This window comes from Mixophyes fleayi, chromosome 8 (assembly GCF_038048845.1).
Source record: "Mixophyes fleayi isolate aMixFle1 chromosome 8, aMixFle1.hap1, whole genome shotgun sequence".
Taxonomy (NCBI): Eukaryota; Metazoa; Chordata; class Amphibia; order Anura; family Limnodynastidae; genus Mixophyes; species Mixophyes fleayi.
In genome coordinates this window covers 10,237,301-10,257,782 of record NC_134409.1, presented here as the reverse complement: position 1 = coordinate 10,257,782, position 20,482 = coordinate 10,237,301, and the positions used below count along the sequence as shown (strand labels likewise).

Below are 20,482 nucleotides of genomic sequence, written 5' to 3'. Positions count from 1 at the left end.
ATGACTGTGTTTACTCCCAGTTGTAAAGCTCTGAAGAATATACTGGAACTCTATAAATGTTACTAATAATAATTTTACTAGGACTAGTGAAATCACTGAGACACGAGGCACAAAGTGTCTCATAACTCCGTGGTGTAAATAATTTGTAGTGAATTGATTGGCTGGATATTGAGTCAGCCCATAAAATTACTACCTCCACATTAAAGTATATCAATACTTATGACAACGCACCCAATAAATTCTTTATGTATCACGAACATCATTGAGATACGAGGCACAAAGTGGCTGAATATTGATTTAACCCACAAGATGATGCCTTCAATGTGTTTAGGTGATAAACTTTAAAGTGTATTTCCTTTCACAAAGTATATAGAATATAGGCAGATCTATCACTGGGTGCACTGTGCCGCAGAATGGAGCTGAGAGATGACCAATCAGACATGCGGACTGCATGCTGCATGGAGGGAGAAGCAACAATGTGACCATCCACCCCAATAAGTAGCCAAAAAAATCCATGTGCTGTGACCACAAAGCCAAAATAACCCCAGCAGCAATACAGGAGTTAATTATTATGCATCTACACTATGCAGGCGGATCTACGGGGTAATAAGGGGGTGGGGGGTGGAGGGGGGCAGACTGGGTGGTATGCTATGCACTACTTACCTTCAAAAGTCAAATAAAACTTTCCTCTGTCAAACCAAATGAGGGAAGGCTGTTCATTCTCTGTGTGGACAGGATTGGAAGCGGGGTGGGAACGGTTTCAGGAGAGGAGAGAGAAGGACACAGTCAGAGCAGGATAAAACTACAGTAATGGGTTGGGGAATGGTACTGCAAGCCATGTTTTCTACATGTCTGGAGGAGACATATCAGTTTTGTTTTAATACTGTTTAGTGTCTGAAATACTCCCAGTTACTGGGTAAGCTACACTAATGAAACTGCAAAATATCCTGTCCTCACATAGCACTACATCTCGGTGTATAGCTGTGCTGTAATCCTATTATCATGTATAGAGGACTTTGTCACTGTCCATAAAGCATATAGCACCGCCACAGGCTGTGAACGGTACTGCACCTATCAGAGCTATCAGAAATGTTAAAGTATTTCCTGCTTTGTTTCAATGGGATCTATTTAAGTGATGCAAGATGTTATTTCATGATACAAAATATATCAAATAATTGAAAATCTGTAACTTTTAAAGGGAAAATACAACTTACGGTGAGTTTATTTTTAGTTATGTGTTTTTGTATATATTCAATACAAAGCAGAGGATAAGTCATTTTGGACAGAGGACCTCAGTGGCAGATGCAATAGATATTGTTTAGTCCCTAGTGGTCAAGATAAGATAAAAACAACAATAGAATATGTAACTGCACCAAGCAAAAATATAATAAAAAAGCTCTTGGAGAGGATTGTCCTTGTTTTATGGTGCAGGGAGAGTAATAATAATGTATGTAAATGATTGATAAAGCAGATTAATGTGTGCTGTTACCTCTATATATCTGTGTAATGTAAAGTCCCTGTTTGCAAACCTAAAAGTGGACCCGTCACCTACACACAGTGGAGGCAGCCATTTGTTGTGGACTAAAACAACGTTCAACCTATCAATACATAATGAACGAATGACAATACCGAGGCACGAGGTACTGTGTGTGTAAGTGACAGGTCCACACATTAGACTGGATCTGGGAAACTGTCATGCAATGTGCACAGAGTCCTGTTAGTTGGATGCGCTAATGCTCTGTAAATGGAAGATGGCCCCAGCTGAATGAAGGAGATATCAGAATCGCCATCTGTTATGCTAGTGACACTCAGGGATCAGGTAATGAACATCTAGCGGAGAGCAGCAGACACCTCATGCCTCAGCCTTCTGATTATCATCTCTGGCTATGGTTATTCCCTTTTCCTTTCCTTTAACATTTCATTTTCTGGAGCCTTTCTCTGTGTTTTCCCTCCAAGGTCAGCACCTGTCTGACCGGTCTTATTATCTCACTTACCCTCTACTCTGTCTCATTCTTTAGCGGATACCAGTAGTGGTCAACAGGCGGCCCAGTGACCTTTCACCTGCAGCCCCCAGCTCCCCTTTGACTTCTTCCCTGCTTTATGCTATAATGCAGTAAGGAAGACTGATTGGGGGCAGCTGGCTTCAACATCACATGACCTCCGCTGCACCCTGCAGGAAGATCACACAGCGTAACCAATCACAGGAGGATAGAGTGCAGTGTATTCTGCTTCCTTCGTCTGCGGGGTCTGGACTGGAGGGGTGGGGGGGGGGGAGGTCACTCTTAGGCTGTAATTAGGTTAATATATTAGTCAGTGAGTGGTTGTATGCGGGGAGGACTGGGTGGTATGTGTAGATGTCTACATGGCATATGGAGGCAGTTTAAGGCAAGTAGGAGGTCTGAGTGCCATGTGATGGAATTCTGGAGCAAGAGAGGGGCACGTGGGGGCATTATTGGGACGAGTGACGTGGGGTTGCTGAGGTTGTTTAGGGTCTGTTTATTCCTTACTGCAATGAAGGGTAATGTGCGGCCCTTTTGAAGATTGGAAAACCACACATGTGGCCCTATATCCAGTTGCCCATCACTGCCTTAGACGGTAACTCAACATAAACTGTAGTTTTTTCTGTACTCTAACATCCTCCCTCCCAACAACTAGTAAAACTGTGGAGGTTCCATGCCAGGAACCGAACATAGTTTGGGAGAACGCTCATCCGTCAGAGCTGCAGCAGCTCCTTGTCCCTGCACTGACAACCAGACACCGTCCCTATTAAATATATAATACACTTTGCCAGTTTTTAAGACAGGTTGTGACTGGGCAACACTGTGGCTGGGAAACTAACACATCACTGTTTGGACTTCCAGGTTTTCATTGCCTGGACAGGAAGCATTGATGAGTTGGTGCGGGAGAGGTCTGGAACTGCCGGAGAGGTCTGGAACTGCGGGAGATCGTGACGTGGAACGGCCGCTGTTTTGGAGGGAGGACGGATCTTAGCTATAAAAGACATTTTAGGTGGCATTATCCTGTACCCAGTTCTATCTCCTCATTGCAGTGCGTCAACTAAAAGGACAGGTCATCAGCACAGAGCTCATGCTGGCGGACATATTTCAATGCCTCAAAATCTGGTCTGCATGGTAAGCTGGCATAAATCTGAACGGTGGATGGGCATAACCTAAATTATGACTATCCAGGAGGAAATAACACAGGTGGAGCCAGAACATGTCTTATCTCTTTACCCTGATCTACCTATTCATGTCTTGGCCTGTACTACACAGAAGATTTCCCACATCTACCTCTAGCAATCAGTCTCCCGCACTCTAGAACAGTCTAGTACAGTACCTGCAGGTGTCTCACGTCTGTCAAACGGGCTCCGTTTGTCAGCAAATGCGTCACCTTCTGATATCATGATCAAAAGAATGAGGGATAAACAAAAAAACAACAACACATAAAAAGCCAAGCCATGCAAAACAGGTCAGTATCTGGCGAGTAACCACCTGAGCAGAGAGAATGGTGGTGGCAGCGGCATCGAGGACTATGGAAATCCTGTATGTTCTATCCTAATTCATAACTAACTTAGGTCGAGAATGGGAGGTATACAGTATATCTAGCTGTGAATTAAACAACTATGAAAACAAATTAAGATTTTTGCCCTTTGAATGTGTCGCTGGGTCTACAGTCTCCAAGCTGCCATGATCGCTCTCTCAAAGCAGGTGGTACTGAACTGTATATTATATACTGTATATATTCTTTGCAGGACTAATTTAAAAAAAAAAGAACAGCAATGTGAGAAGCAAATGTGAGAAGCAAATGCCAATAAACGAGTTGTTTACTCAGACTTTCACAGAAATATGGCAGCATTCCATGAGCAACTATTAATATTAAATCAAAGTGTTCTGACAACCAAAGAATAGCGAGAAAGAGCAAATCATCACTTACTTTGTAGAGTGTACAGTCATTTTATGTAGCAGTAAAAATACAATGCAGTTTTTTTGTTTTTCATATTAGTTTCCTTTTTAGATTCGGCCAATATGAAAATTTATTAAAGTTCCCAAGACATTTCATTTTATATGAAACCCCTGTTGGGGGCTGTGGGTCTGTCCGTTGTCCCCACAGATAGTAGCAGCCTCCTTTGTGTTCACAGTTAGGGGTAGCAACAGATTCTGTCATAAACAAATACTAGACCGCTCCCCAGTGCTGACATAAATGTATACTGCCCTCCTCAGCCAATCACTTTCCTGCTAGCCTCCCCGTAGGACAGCTACATCCTAGAAGTGATTGCACAACGGGCTAACAGAGATGAACACTACAGTGGGATCCATGTTAGCCACCAAAACTGGTGGCTTCATTGTATAATAGTCATCAGAACATAGATCTGCATTGCACAGTAACCACCAAAGTTAGAGTTTGCATTATACATTAGCAAACCAATTATGAATGAGCTTTGAATACTAGTCACCGCATGTCTAGTATACAAGTAGCCAGCAGAATTGGGGTCTGCACTGTACATTAGTCCACATTAGCGTGATCTGCATTGTAGACCATCTCGCAGGAATTGGATTCTACACGGTGTATTAGGCAATATAATTATGTTTTGGACTTTAGAGGTTTTCAGGGGATGCAGGGGTGACCCCAAACAGCACATGGTGCCCCCCTTAAAGAACAGACATGTGAGGGAACACTCAATCTCATGGACAGTATTACAGCATGAGAGTTTTGCTTTGTCGCACAGTAGATCCCAAACGCTCTCTGTTCGAAGCACCCTTTGGGTCTCCATAATTTTTTCAAGGCACCCCTTAGCCAAAATAATTACCATGTAGTCCACCGGCGATCGCCGCGGTGCACAGTTTGGGAACCACTGCTAGCGGATTCCCCGTTATTGTAGACTAGCACTAGAACCTGGAGGCAAAGTTAGAGTTTACTCCTCTTTCTTGACAAATTCCCTTCTAAAAATTAGGCTGGATTATTAATCACAGTTCAATGACTTTAGATTAAGTTTTTTGAGAACACTTCATATACAGGTCGCACCTGGATCAAATGCTGCCTAAACCGCCCCCTGTACACCCCCTATTGTCCTTCTATCCGAACCCCAACAGGTATACACTCCCTTCCCCTCCTGTAATGTTTTATTAGGAGGAAGAGCACAGTGACACAGACCAATCACCATAAGCTTCTTCCTGCAGTGACAGGAGCCTGGTGACTGACTAAGGAGGGAGATCATCTGAGAAGTGCAGCGACATAAGGACTAAAGTTAGTAGGGAGGAAGAGAAAACTTGGCTGATCCCGTCACCCCTTACATTCTGCCCCTGCAATGAGACTCTCATCCTGGTGTGAACAGCCATAAACTTGCCCTCCCACCATAGAAGACAATCTCACCCTATGTGGTTTTGCACTATCAATTAGTTTCTCCACAGAGTACAATAATCTTTGTTAAAATCCACCTCCCATCGGTAAAAGAAAGCGTCACACTACGGACAGATGGGAAGAGGACAAACACGGAGAGGGAATTTCAGATGCAGTATATATAGAGGAAAGTAATACATTTCGCTGCTGCCTTGTTATGAGATTAAGCTCAGAAATCTTTTCCAGGTGCATGAAAACAATCAGATGGTCATGCGGGACAAAGCTACTTTCAAGCCGAGATGTTTAAAAATGACTCAACATGCTACAAGGTAAAAAGCAAAGGAATACATATAAAATACATCCAGCGTTTTCACTAAATGAACAGAGAGAAGCAGCAACAAAAAGGTAAAACAAGAAAGCAGCGTGTCAGTTGGGTTAAAATGTTACTAAAGTCATTTACCAAGCATTTTCCTCACTATTGTCATGAACACTGCAGGTCTGCTACATAGATTGTGTGAGTATACTGCGCTCATTCTGTGAAGGTGAGGACTAAAGAGGGGATTGAACATGACCAAGAGGGACGAATGTCCCCTGGGCTACCTGCTGCTAAGTAATAGCATAAAGGTCTGAGCCAGCAATTTAGACTAATTCAACTTGAAATTTCTGGGACCCACAGAAAACTAAACCTATGAATTCACTGGTGAGAACTTGGTTTATCTTTGTAAAGCTATAAATCTTTTATGTTCATGTTACCTTTGGTTGTGTTATTCTTACCATGCTACTATCCTACTTGGATACCCTAAAACCTCATATGTGTTGGTTTAGCATGACCGGAAGTGTATTGTAAACACACATCTGTATGTAACGCCATCCTTTACTGTGACCACAATGAGACAGACAAGAACACAAAACAACATAAAGCTGAATAGAAATAAAAGCTTTTACCAACTGTCGGTGTGGTGGCCGCGCTCAGGGAGGTTGCTGAAGAAATGGACGAGGTGCTCTCGGCGCGAGCTAGAGGGGCGATGGGAGGCGGACTGGAGGAGTGGACGGGGGGACTGAATGGTCGCGACTGTAGGAGTGTAGGAGACAGTAATGTTAGTCTGTTAGACCACAGAATGATTACCATACATAATACAGTTTAGTGGGCATAATTACAGGGGCACCCACGCCCTACAGAACTACTTCTGACGTAATAAGTTGATCAGTGTTGGAGCAGTTAAGTTCCAGGTGAATCCGTTGCGGACCCCAATAACCTACATTAGTGAACGCATCCTAAACGCTGCTAAACATAATCAGAATCAACGGGAACTGTTTTAGGAAACAGCAAATAATTTGTGAAACAAGTCATCAAGAAAGTTTTTAAAGCAGAGGAAATGCAATAAGACTTGTTTAGGTGTAGATGCCTTTGGTTATATGCTGAAGCTTCTGGATCAACAACTTCCGAGCTGCCGCAGGTTACCCAATTCTACCTTAAATAACTGTATAGCGACTACTCACCACATCTGTGACTGCAGGTTTCCCAGGGGGCAACTTAGGCCTGGACGGTGGACGAGGAGGTGGCGGTGGAGGGGTTGTACTGCAGGTGGCGAGAGGAGTTGCTGGTCGAGCGGGAGATGAGGTTCCTTAAAGGGACAGTGGTAAAGAGAATCCTTTTAGACAACAAATAAAAACACTTCGGCAATCGGCTGTTCCTGAACTTATACTGAGCATTACATCAGTGTGACCAGTTCTTTACGGCAGAGTACGCCAACAGCGACCTGTGCAGCACAAGCCGCCATCAAACGGACGGTATTCACATGCTCATAGATTCTTACAATCAACATTATTTTAGTAATTATTATTAATATTAAACAGTGCAAAAACTTAAGGAAAATAATCACATACGTACAAAATGCAATCAATATAATATCAGAAAGAATAAGGAAGAGTTTCCACCCAACTACAGGTTTCATAGTGTTTAACCACAATATTAAAAGAGTATTAAGATCAGACTCTCTCTGAATGATAAACCTATAGAATTATAGTTATTTGGGAAAAGGAGGAACCACGTCAGAGTACGGACATATGTGAGAACAGACAAAGTATGTAAAGACAGTTATACTGCTGTATGTGATTTATGTCTGACACTGTGGGCTAGATTTACTATTCTGCAGGTTTAAAAAGTGGAGATGTTGCCTATAGCAACCAATCAGATTCTAGCTATTATTTGTTTAGTACATTCTACAAAATGACAGCTAGAATCTGATTGGTTGCTATAGGCAACATCTCCACTTTTTCAAACCTGCAGTTTAGTAAATATACCCCTATGTGTAAAACAATTTTTAATGTCTGATGTTCACTTTGTATTTTTTTTTCTGGCACATAAGGAAATCATCTACTGTGTATATTCTTAAAACTATTTGTAAATATTATATTTTTATTGAGCTTAATAAAATATGAAATGGAAAAAAAATAAGATCAGACTAAAAAAACCAAAACAAAACTGTTGTGATATAAGGAAAAAAGGGGTTTGGGGCATTTTTGTGGGTGTCCAGCTAGAGAAGCCTGAAGAGCTCCAATGTTCATCAGAAAAATGACTCCTTGGCAGAGCCTTAAGAACGGTCCTCTCCCTACAATGACCTTTTACCTTCCTAGAATGTAGTCAAATATCTCGAAGAACATTTGATGATAAATTGTATTTTGGTTGCTATAAATTACGGGTTGTAGACTTCGTGCAGTTACGTACAAGCAAGTAGCAGTATATTCACCACAAAACTGATTGGCTCGTCTTGATTTAATTCACGTATAGAAGATGAAACAAAGTGCTCAGGAAAAAACGTCAAATATTAATGTAAAGTAGAATGAATCCATAATTTCACTTTGCACCAAAAACGTTTACATTTATCCCATTGATAGAACATGTGCAACATGTCCTTTTGAACATTTTGAACATATAATATAAATATCTCGGCTAAATCTAACCAAACAATAATATAAAACAAAAACAATCGCTTTATGGCCAATTTTCATCTTCAATTTACACAACTGTTCCCTGAAATAATCTCCGCAGGTAGATAAGACGCCTTTCTTATGAAATCAGATATACCAATCATTTCACAATAATACATACAAAGGAATTCATCTAATTCCACTTAGAGCTATTTATCCAAAATGATTCCATTCTCTAATCTAAATTAATTGTGATAGACATAGATGGATAGGAATCAATGTATTGTTTTGTCTGCATATAATGGACACAAATAGGATAAAAGAATATTTAATGGGAATTACCAACCCTTCATTAGGAACTGTATCGAGTAACATTGCGGCTCTGTGAATAGAGTCAAACAGACAGTGAAAGCTCTATACAAAATGCCAGTTTCGAAGGGTTCCCAAATAAAGGAATATATGATGAGAATTTAGACTGCTTTTGTAACAAATTCTATATTTTTAAAGTTTCAAATAAATAATGTGTTGAGTTAACGCCTGAAGAGACCTTCCAGGATATATATATTGCTCTAGTCCCCTATCTGGAAAATCATACATCAGTGATAACCCAACTCCTAGGATATCCGGCATGAACGGAGAGATTATGACAAAATCTATTAGGCACTTTCAAACTTGGAATTCTTATATGGATAATTCCTAGAAATATGTCATAATTTTCCTCTTCATAAGAATTGTTCCACCGTTAGCCTAACTACACAAGTGTAAAACCATAAATGAAAGAGGAAGCAATGACTACATCAATTTATGTAATACGTTCTATTTCAACAAATAAATGCTGCCCAAAGCAGGAAGAGGTCAGTGAACCCAAGGAGCTAACATTTCTTATTTTTTCTTAATTACGGAGCTATAGTTTATATAAAAAAAAATATATAAATTTAAAATGTGAAGCAGATGATGACCCCTGGTACTTAAATCTAATGGTTACATATATTTAGACATCAGGTGAAGATTAGTGGGAAGAGCCAACAAAACCACATTAATATGCAAATGAACCAAAAACTTTAAATGAGAATTATTGGTCGCTCAGTTTTCCACAACTATCCATAGTTGCTAATACTTGGAATGAATCCAATCTGGTCAGGTTGTATCAAGTCTGTAATGATTCTAATTTAACAAGGAACTTTTGTAGTAGGTGGTTGGTGTGTCAGCATCTTTGAGAGTTTGCCAATATTAAACATATATTAGCAGGTAGAGAAAAATCCTTAGGAGGTAGGATGTCCTCATTCAAAATATTATTAGACAATAAATCAACCCTGATTTTAACACTTTTTTTTGAGTCATTTAGTATTACCAATGGCACCAGACATAGGTGCTCCTTGCACACATGATAATTGCTGTAGTAGGGGCTTTCCGTCTGTGCATCTATACTATTTAGTGACCCAACTGAGCCAAGCAGCGGCTCGGTTTGCAAATGATCCCGGTCCGAGATGAGTGGGTCTGGAGGACTCTTCCTACAAAGCCCCATCCCTGGCATTAGCCGTAAGCGTCCAACTAATCTCAGATCTATTATGGTACGTTCACACCCAGTTATAGCTTTTATATGACAACTTTGGAACTATTAAAAACACATTTTGGGATGTCTCTCCCCCTTTAGAACAGCCTTTCTGTCCAGGCCAATGCACAGCTGCTCCCTGACTTGGTTTTAAGAGAGCTATTAATGGTCTTAGACACCTGGGAACGTGGCCGGTGTGCTCCTCTGTCATACAGGAAAAATTTGACTTTCCAACAATTAGCCTTTTTGCCCACAGACAGATGAAACTCTTTGTGGATTTCTTCCCTAGACCTAGTGCACACGATCCCTTTCCAAACGGTATTATCTCTATAATTTACTAGTAACCACTAAACAGGCCACAACCCCGAAATACAAGATTAACTGAGAGTCGGACTTGGGGGGACTGCCGGGAGACGACACCTGGTCCATCCTGAGGGAGAGAGTATCCAAGTTCTCAATCTCCTCTTTGATTAAGGAAAACGCCTACAAGGTGTATTTACGGTGGTATTTAGGTCCTACCAGACTGAAGAGGATTCACAGAACAGGCTCATAGAGAGGCTGTAGCAAGATAGGAACCTTTATCCACATTTGGTTGTCCTGCCCCAAGATTGCCCGATTCTGGGATGACGTTGCCAGACTAATTGTCAACATTACCAAAGTTCTAATATCTAAATGACCACTGACGTTTTTCCTTGGATAGGAATTCCAATAAGCGTAATCCACAATGCTGCCACTGGAATTGGCCAGATTCACCCTCCCAGCAACAACTCCTCAATAAAATTTGCCACCTGTGGAGAAGGTCTCTGCATATTTACATAATGCATCTCACAAATATCAGCAAATTTGGTGTAATTAATTTCTCTGCAATTCACTCAGCCAGAGGTGACCCATTGACTTTTCAGATATACTTTTATAGCTGAAACAAACTTAAACTTTCAAAATACATAAGTAATTCTTAGTACACATTAACATTTTGGAATACTGGCCCACAAAGGTTCCAGCCTTGGCCTCTCTCCCTGAAATCTGAAATTGCTGTTGCTATTAAATTAGTGGAAAACGGTGTCACGAGCGTGTTTATGACTAGCATAAGTAAGAGTGATTAAAGGACGTTAGGAAGTTACAAGGAAGGATCCTTCCCAATTCTGTAAAGTTGAGAAAAAAGAAATAGATCACACATCTCAAAACTTAGTTTTGATGTCCAGATCAAAGTTAGAGGTTCATAGAACTGCCTATAGATATTCATAAATAACTTTTTAATTTGGTGATTGGTAGAATGGAAGGTTCCATGTTTGTCTACAATTTGATTTATTAAATGACACCTTAAACCATTAAATCTTGTTCTACTCAGATAATAAATAGGTTTCCAATTTAAATGTATTATTCTGATACACTTCTCCATTATGTTTACATGGACTAAGTACTTCCTATAAACTAGTGATAGGACACAGCTAAGCTAATTAAATTCACTATTTAGCTTATTATTTATTGTAACAGGAAAACACACAATATGAAGGTTACTGTTCCCCAATACAGCTTTAGCAGCTCCAGGAATGAGAATCATTATGTATTAGAAACTTTTCCCATCTGTTAACATAACATTTTATTTTGTTTAAATCCTTATTATCTTAAGAAAAATTGCAAAACGTTAATGCGCTGTGGATTGATCACTATGATCAACCAGAACAGAGCGTGATGTGACAAAATAAACAGTTATATTATTACTATTATCAGGGGAGGGCTGGCAAATTATAGCCCAGGGGGCAAGACTCCACTCAGCGGCCTATTAGGAACATTATTAAGGAGAAAATGCAGGTGACCCAGCCCAAGTTAGCCCGTTCTGGGACCGGACCTGGGGTCAAATGCCCCTCCTGCCCCTCACTATTATGCTTCAAGGTAATGTGAGCTACACAGGGCCGTAACTAGGGCTGTGCGACAGGGGCGACTGCCCAGGGCGCAACGCTGAAGGGGGGCACAATTTAGGAATATTTTAGGTTCATTTGGTTAAAATTGAGGGCTAGGGGGCGGCATTTGTCTTTCTCGCCCCAGGCGCTAGAATTCTAAGTTACGGCTCTGGAGCTACACCAGGGAATGTAAAGAGGTTCTGCTTCCTAAACCTCTATTAAGCATGTTGGGAGCACAATTTTGGGGGCTATTAAGGGATAACAGAATAATGGACTACAGTCCGCTGGTCCTGGCAAAGAGACAGAGACGCGGACACAAATTAGAGATCAACTACAGGACTGTCCTGGTGTTCTGTTTGTGGCACTAACATTCAGCACTACTTCTCTGGCCAAAGTACAGTCCCTGGATGCAAATGCAGGGACTGTATGAGGGTCGGTCCGCAGTCTGCACAATCCTCTTTCCGGGCAGCTCTATCTCCTTGCATGGTGAGTGCATGCGAGGTGGGGGAGCTGTGTAGTAAGACAGCCGCCCAGGAATAAGCTTAGTGCACACTGTGGGACAAGTCACCACACCTGCAAATAGCACATAAAGCATATAAACACTGGGATTGTTGAGACATTTACACGTTAAACAACTATTACCTACATTGTGCCATGTTATTTCTAAAAATTGCAATTAAATTTTAATGACAAATCCCCCTATTACGCATTAGCGATCTATGAACATTTGCCCACTAATAGGTCAATCACTGGTGGCAAAAGAATGACAATGGAACGTACCACTTGCGCTGCCACCAGGTCCTGGAGAAGATACCACAGTTCTGTACGTGGGGGGTGGAGGTGGGGGAGGTGTAGCTCTTTGCCCAAGCCCAAAATCTTTAGGAGATGCTGCCGTCTCCAATACGTCATCTTTAATGAATGATTGTTCCGACATTTTCTTGTGGACCTCTTCCAGGTTGAGCGGGGATGGAATATTTCGACATGTTACCGCAGGGGGAGACAGTTCACAGGGACTTTCGGGTTCTTCAGCCGGGGGGGATTCAACCATTCTTGTGGAGGTGGGAGGAGGGGAACTCTGTTCTGGGGAAGGGTCTAAAAACCTGACCCACTTGTCTTCAGAAGTGACAGCCACAGATTTGGGTGATAACACAGGGCCGAAAATACTGTCCAAATCATTGATTGATGCAGGTTGTTCCTCTCTAGTGTCCGTTTCTCTCTGCTCACCTCCTGCAGCAGCTGCTTGGTCTACAGATAAAAAAAAATTAAAACCAAAAACTTATACACTGGGGTTTGAACTGGACTCTGTCATGTTAGAGCGTAAAGCAGCATAATAGGGTGATCCCTGATCCCTATGCTAACCACGGTGTCCTTATTAATGGACATCAAATCCTTGGACAGGACACAGACTAGAGATTCCTCCCATTCCCTCTACAGCATAGGGATCAGTCTGAATTAAGTTACACGTTTATTGTGCTCACTGCAGGGTACAAGGAATGCCCATCTGTACAGTACTTGGTCGTAAAATGTAAATTACTATATGGTAGTGATAGGAGTGGAAGATTATAATGGGGCAAATAGAATGGACGCCTGGGAGCACTATACTCCAGGGAAGCGCTATGGAATTTTGCTGGTGCTAGATAAATAAATGTTGATGATGGTTGTTCCATCCAAGTATATTATTATAATGTATGGTTTTATTCTATTAGCAAAGACTGAAATGACCGAGGGACTCAGCTCCCCAAAACTGCGCTGACTGTGTGTAGAAAGAGCACAGGGTAAACGCAGGGCAGAGCTAAAGTCAAACTGAGCTAAAGTCAAACTTTCAATACACAGAGCAGAGCTAAAGTCAAACATCTTTATTGTGACCTGTAGCTGATAAAACTAAAAACAACATAGGCTGCAATATGTAAATGGAAACCAAATACAGTTACTAGGGCACGGAGATCCTGTATCTGGTGACACTGAATGGTGCGGACCATTTACTGAGTTGTCAGTGTGTCTGGTTTTTATCACACTGTATAAGTGAGTTGGGCCAGTGACAAGGAACTATTTTAGGAGCGATGATGATATGAGCAGACTGCCAAGCTATTTCCCAATTTCCTCCTATTATGTCCCTATTTTGGCCTCTCTCTTAAAAGAGCCTGTTTATTTATAATTGCATTCGCCCTGTAATTTACTCAGTGTTTTAGTACTGTTTGGCATTTATTGTCATGTATAGTTAAGGTGTTGGGGGCACAGGGAAGGAGAGGACCATATGGGTGTTGTGGGGCCCTGTTTTCATTATTGCCCAGGGACATAATCTTAATCTGAAAATTGAGGTAAGCAATCAGCAGGTCTCCTGATGTTGTGGAACTACAAGTTCCAGCATGCACTGCAAGCCTTTGCCTTCACACACAAGCCTGAGCCGGCTGGGAGTATTCCATTTGCAGCTACTGGAATACCCGGCCCGGATCATACACAAGTCTGAGCCGGCTGGGAGTATTCCATTTGCAGCTACTGGAATACCCGGCCTGGATCACACACAAGTCTGAGCCGGCTGGGAGTATTCCATTTGCAGCTACTGGAATACCCAGCCTGGATCACACACAAGCCTGAGCCGGCTGGGAGTATTCCATTTACAGCTACTGGAATAACAGGCCTGGATCACACACAAGCCTGAGCCGGCTGGGAGTATTTCATTTGCAGCTACTGGAATAACAGGCCTGGATCACACACAAGCCTGAGCCGGCTGGGAGTATTCCATTTGCAGCTACTGGAATACCCGGCCTGGATCACACACACAAGCCTGGGCTGGCTGGGAGTATTCCATTTGCAGTTACTGGAATACCCAGCCTGGATCACACACACAAGCCTGAGCCGGCTGGGAGTATTCCATTTGCAGCTACTGGAATACCCGGCCTGGATCACACACACAAGCCTGAGCCGGCTGGGAGTATTCCATTTGCAGCTACTGGAATACCCGGCCTGGATCACACACACAAGCCTGAGCTGGCTGGGAGTATTCCATTTGCAGCTACTGGAATACCAGGCCTGGAACCTGGAACAGGACTGTGTAATATACTCATCTGTAGGACACATATATATAAGTGAATATAACTGTACTCACAATACAGACCCAGCCCTCCTGCTGAGGGCACTCACCTAGTCCAGCTGGCAATGGAGATGCGGTTCTGGGTGGGGTGGCTGGAATATTTTTTGGTGGAATGGGTGGAGGTGCTGGAAAACAAAAACACAATATATTAAAAAAGTCTATTACATAAAACATCACAAGGTAATCATTACCTGGAATTGCTCATTACTTTGTCAAAAACATATGAAAATGATCGTTGCATAGTATATCATCAGCATCATCAACATTTATTTATATAGCGCCACAGATTCCGCAGCGCTGTACAGAGAACTCATTCACATCAGTCCCTGCACCATTGAAGCCTAGTCTAAATTCCCTAACATACACACACACACACACACAGAGACAGACAGACTTAGACTAGGGTCAATTTTGATAGCAGCCAATTAACCTACTAGTATGTTTTGTTTTTGGAGTACTCCACACAGATAAGGCCATGGTCGGGAATTGAACTCATGACCCCAGTGCTGTGAGGCAGAAGTGCTAACCACTGAGCCACCGTGCTGCCCCACAGTACAGTCCGTGTAAGTGGTCCTTACGATGAGAGAAACAACTAATAATGAGCCAATCATAATCGTCCAATAGATACCACTACTGACCCACGTGTGCGGAGTTTGTAGCCCCCCCCCCCCCCTGGTTCCCCCAGGCTCCTCCCACAATCCAAACACATATTAGTAAGTTAACTAGCTTCTAACTAAACTGACCTTTATATAAGCAGTGTGCTGTATGTGAGATCATGGAGGGGAATTTAGATTGCAAGCTCCAGTGGAGCAGGAATTGGCGTGAATAAGTAAATATTCTGTGACTGTACAACACTGTGTAATGTGTTGGTGTTATATAAATGATATTATTATGATTATTATCAACAACAACAACAACAACAGCAGGCCCTTATGTGGTTATACAATGGGGGCATTTATTTAATAAAAAAAAATCACAACAGAATATTACACGGAACTAATGATAAAGTAACAGTGAAATATTACTCTGAAAAATAGACACAAACAAAATGGCGGACATAATTAAAATATTTGATGATATTTTTATTAGGAGGGGACTATTTAACACAATAAGGGGACTCTGTTTAACAGTGGGAAGCTCAGGGGTAATCTTAGACAATGTAGACATGATCTGGATAAATACAGGTCAGTCCTGATCAATGGGCAGACTACATTGACCACCTGCTCTGTACCTGCACCAACACTGCAGACATTTAGAAATTACCTCTATATTCAGTATGCAGATATTCCATGGCGGATTCTGACATTCTCCAGTCTCTGCTCATCAAACATAACCGAGGTGCAAGTTCTCAATCCAAGGACCACGACCCAATCACATCACAGACAACCTTTATATACCCCCCCCCCCATGTAGGCCAGAACCAAGCTTTCTATACATCTCCAGCTGCAGTGCATCTATACGTCCCACCATGTACTGCTTTCCTCCAGCTGGCAGGGCATTCTGGGATTTGTAGTTCAACAGCATCTGGAAAGCCATAGGATTCTTGTCTCTGAAACAGGCCAGCAGGGGAGGGCTGGCAAATTTTAGCCTGGGCGGCAAGACTTGACTCAGCAGCCTAAAGTAACCCACTATGGGTCCGGCCTGGGGGGCACAATCCCACCCCGCCCCTACAAACCAGTGAAATACATTCCAGAATCCAACACGATACATTCTATACTCCTCCACCATCGTATTTATCTGAAGACTTATCAATCACAGTTACAGACACATAGACAGTGACTTACTTCCTGTTGGGAAGGGTCTTGACAACTTGGGGGACTCTGTAGGTTTGGTGCTTGTTTGTGAGGCCCCCCATATCTCAGGCTGATCTAATGGGACTGACAGAAATACCTTGATTAAAATAGCAGACAACATAATATATATATATATATATATATAATTACAATATGTACAGTTTGAAGCTATGGGAGCCAAAATGAAAACACAATAATTAGATCTATGCAAGTTTCCTGGGCTGAACTTACCTTCAGACTTTGGATCTTCACAGGCAGATTCTAGAGGAGGACCAAACAAGTCGACTGGAGTTTTCTTACTAAAAGTGTATAATAAAAGCATGTGACTTTAGAAGATCAGTCACAAACAATGGATCAGTTTAATTTATTTGTGAGATCTCGACACTATGTGATCCCCATGTGAAAGAGATACAGCTATAAAAGTATGGTATTAACCGAAAGTCTTCAATACCCCAAACACCGATCCAACGGGTCTAGAAGTGCAGAGATACTCTGTAACAGCCCATCAGGTGATACAGCTTGGCTGAATGCATTATCCAACTTCCAATTATTTTTTAAAGTATATCTGTTACCCCATGTCCGCCTAGGTGACAAATCCACTTTAACTTTGTTAATATTTAAAGATGGTGTCCCTTCTCATTGTCCCATCGTGTGTCCAATCAGCATTACATTTCAAAATCATTGACGCATCCCATGCAGTGTATCATGCAGTCTCCACCTACAGTACACAGATAACACTCCAACACGATTATATGAACACACACTCATAGGTTGTCACCCATAGACGGGGTCTGTGAACAATTTGGGCACATCCGTGGAGGACTAAACTCCCCACTTACAGTCATTTAGGTTTACAGACAAATTACATTAGTACAAAGCATACAATGGGCTGAGAGGTTTACAGACAAGTTCAGTCTATTGTTTCCGGACTTCCGGTGTTTGTGATCCGAGTAATGTCAATCTCATAAAACAACAAAACTAGCCGACCACATCACGCTATGTGGAGCCAACATTACTGTAAGACATTTCCCATCCATGCCCAGAAAGTGATCATATAACACCATGGAACAATACTGCTATTTAGCACAAATATATGAACAAGGAAATAAAAATATAACAAAAATCACAAAAAAACAACAAAACCAGCAAAGACCATTCTAACAGTCTTTGGCAAAATAAAGAAAAAAAAGGATATATACATAGAGAACTAACCTTGCAAGCTCGGCTGTGGGAGTCGAACGTCTCGGCCTCGCAATCTCTTCACCTGTACAGATTAAAACAAAAAAATTAGCCTAGTTAATCGTTAATGGACGCCCGCCCATGTAATACAGTCTGTTACTTCGCCCTCTTAGCGTTTTGAGTTCCCCATTCATGCTCAAGAGAACAGATTCCTCCCTGGAATGACATGTGGGCGGAGTAAAGTGGTGCCCGTATAATTAACAAGCATCTAATCACACTCTGGTCAACCAGAGTTAGACTAAAGGAGCTATTAGACTGCAACTTGGACTGTACCAAGTGGAATGGAAGACGTAAGACATGAGGATTGCAAAACAAACCTTGTCCTTGCCCTTTAAATTACATGTAGTATATAATTCCTAGTTATCAGGTAGAATTTCAAAAGGGATTTAATTAAAAAAAACGTCAGTGTTCATAAAACCTGCAATGTGAACTTATCATGTATTTATAAGTATATTACAACAGCAGCTGACTAGATATATCAGGTCATAGTTCCTATGAAACTTCTACTTACTTGACAAGTTTCTCTTAATTGAGCCCTATTAACAAAAATAAAGACTTATTAAAGCACAAATCATGCATCTGTTAAACATGCAGTCTGCACAGACAAGCATTAGTAGAATATAAAGCTTCTTACATTACACTGAATTAGAGTAAACAGATGTTTTAGAGAGTTTAGCTTGGAAAACAAGTGTGGGATTTAAACGCAGCCTTTTTGTTATAGTGTAGTTAGAAGCAGACGAGGGGATGTTATCACACTGCAAAATGAGTGAGTTCTTTATGATTCTGAAATCCATTTATTATTAACGATTCGAGATTAAGACAGAATTTTTTTTTCTAAAACTTATGTAGTTCTGGGAACAGATATGAAAAATGGTCCAGATGAAAAATGTAGAGTTGCCCATAGCAACCAGTAACGTTTAAAGAATGAAAGCACGTTGGTTGCTATGAGTAACACCACCTTGTGTCCTCGGCACCAGTTTCCATAGATCCACCACCCTTTGGCCACCTGTATCTACAAGACGTCAGTGAGATTTCTCTCCAAGTTCAATGATTGCAAAGTTTTATAAATTTTTGAATAATAAAAGACGAAACAGCCGTTCAAATGCAATCAGGTGAATTATCGGAACAAAACGTAACATCTAAACGATACCCCAATCTCGACCGTGCTCTGATCCGCTTGCCCTTTATTATGTTTTCCAAAATACATATTATGTAAATACTGTAAGAAGTAAATAAACATTGTAACGTAATCCTTTGATGCATTTACTGAGGATCTTTCAGTCAAAATTTGTAAAACAAAAGATTAAATACAACATTATTTTGTGAGATATTGTTCCATTATTTTCAGGTACTCTCGCTTTAAGACAACATAATGGTCCGCTTAAGCTCCTCCCTCTCTGACCAGGGAACCAATGGAATAGAAGCAGTGAATGTTATTAGCCAAGCGCTGGAGATTAGATAAGAACAGTAAGACAGCGGTTTAACCTGCACTCTATTGTACTTCGAATGGTTTCATTTTGCCTAAATGGTTCATTTTAACACATTAAACTTAATGCTTTTGTTCTTGTAAAGAAGAAAAAATAAAGTTTCTGATTAATGTCTTTAAAGGAATTTAAACAACCATGTGTGAGAATACAGCTGGGTAATAGGAGATGAGAGAGTGTTACTTGATCTATTACTGAGAACACTTGGGACTTCCGGATAAAAAAAAAAAAAAAAGTGTGGTTGTCTTTTTCCACATTAGTCCTAGCAAACTGTTCAGCAGAGCTCCTCTAAGTGACTACGTGTCTGTTTGTATTACAATACTAGAAAGCAGCAATTATTTTAAAGTTTGTCATGTTTTCAGAACGTTTTAGATAATGGGTTGAAAGCCAAGAGACACCTTTCCAGTATTTACCATGAAAAACAACTAAAAAAATGCTTAATTTAAGTCTTGGGTGAATTGCCAGGGTTTTGATTAAAAATAGCCATAGAAAACACTGACAGGGCTAATGCCAATCCAGAATATATTTTCCGATGCAGATAACACCAAAATGCCATGTGTCATTTGACAAACATGTAAGAGTTTCAGCTACTATTCATTATGATCATCTCCAAATCTGCAGTCTCCAGAGGTTTTAACAATTATACTAAACAAATATATTAACATTAAGAACAGAATAGAAGGGGCCAGTAGAATTTGGGCTAAATACCGGGCAAGCAGATTAAATGTCTAAGTGGAGACATGTAACAAATAAATGTTATTAACATCCCAAAAAGGCCCAACGGTCATCATGAAAGCAGGTTTGTACAAGTAAAGCTGGGTACACACTACAGGGTTTTCGTCCAATAATCGGCTCAACCAGCCGACATACGACCGCTCGTTCAAAAGTCGGGTCAGTGTGTGTAGTGACACGATGGTCGAAAGTCTGCCCAAATGGATGATTGTCGCCTCATTTGGTTGGTCGAACTGTCAAATATTTTCGTTCCAATCTCGTTTCAGTTGTGTAGTGTGTATAAACTTCCGTCCGATCCACGACAATCCTCCGATACTTCCTCGACCTGGGGAGCTTGTGTATGTAAATTTGTGATGCCTGTACCAGTCCCACGTGGTGTGGTATCCTCACATCACTGACTTGTGTTTTGTATAGATGTGTAT

At 41.2% G+C, this 20,482-nt stretch overlaps 1 protein-coding gene across 19 annotated transcripts in view; it reads right to left on the bottom strand.

The window, feature by feature from the left end:
* SGIP1 (SH3GL interacting endocytic adaptor 1) overlaps positions 1-20,482 on the bottom strand; it is an 82,747-nt gene that overhangs the window by 23,358 nt on the left and 38,907 nt on the right. For 7 of the 19 annotated variants that reach the window (XM_075181841.1, XM_075181846.1, XM_075181847.1 and 4 more), the window contains 10 exons: positions 18,356-18,380; positions 17,818-17,869; positions 16,837-16,904; positions 16,597-16,689; positions 14,863-14,937; positions 12,502-12,966; positions 6,838-6,962; positions 6,283-6,409; positions 3,337-3,393; positions 664-723 (listed from right to left, as the gene is read on the bottom strand). In XM_075181841.1, coding sequence (XP_075037942.1) covers positions 664-723; positions 3,337-3,393; positions 6,283-6,409; positions 6,838-6,962; positions 12,502-12,966; positions 14,863-14,937; positions 16,597-16,689; positions 16,837-16,904; positions 17,818-17,869; positions 18,356-18,380 — 1,147 coding nt within the window. The remainder of the gene's footprint in view (positions 1-663; positions 724-3,336; positions 3,394-6,282; positions 6,410-6,837; positions 6,963-12,501; positions 12,967-14,862; positions 14,938-16,596; positions 16,690-16,836; positions 16,905-17,817; positions 17,870-18,355; positions 18,381-20,482) is intronic. The other 12 variants (XM_075181848.1, XM_075181849.1, XM_075181851.1 and 9 more) reach the window with 3 other exon arrangements.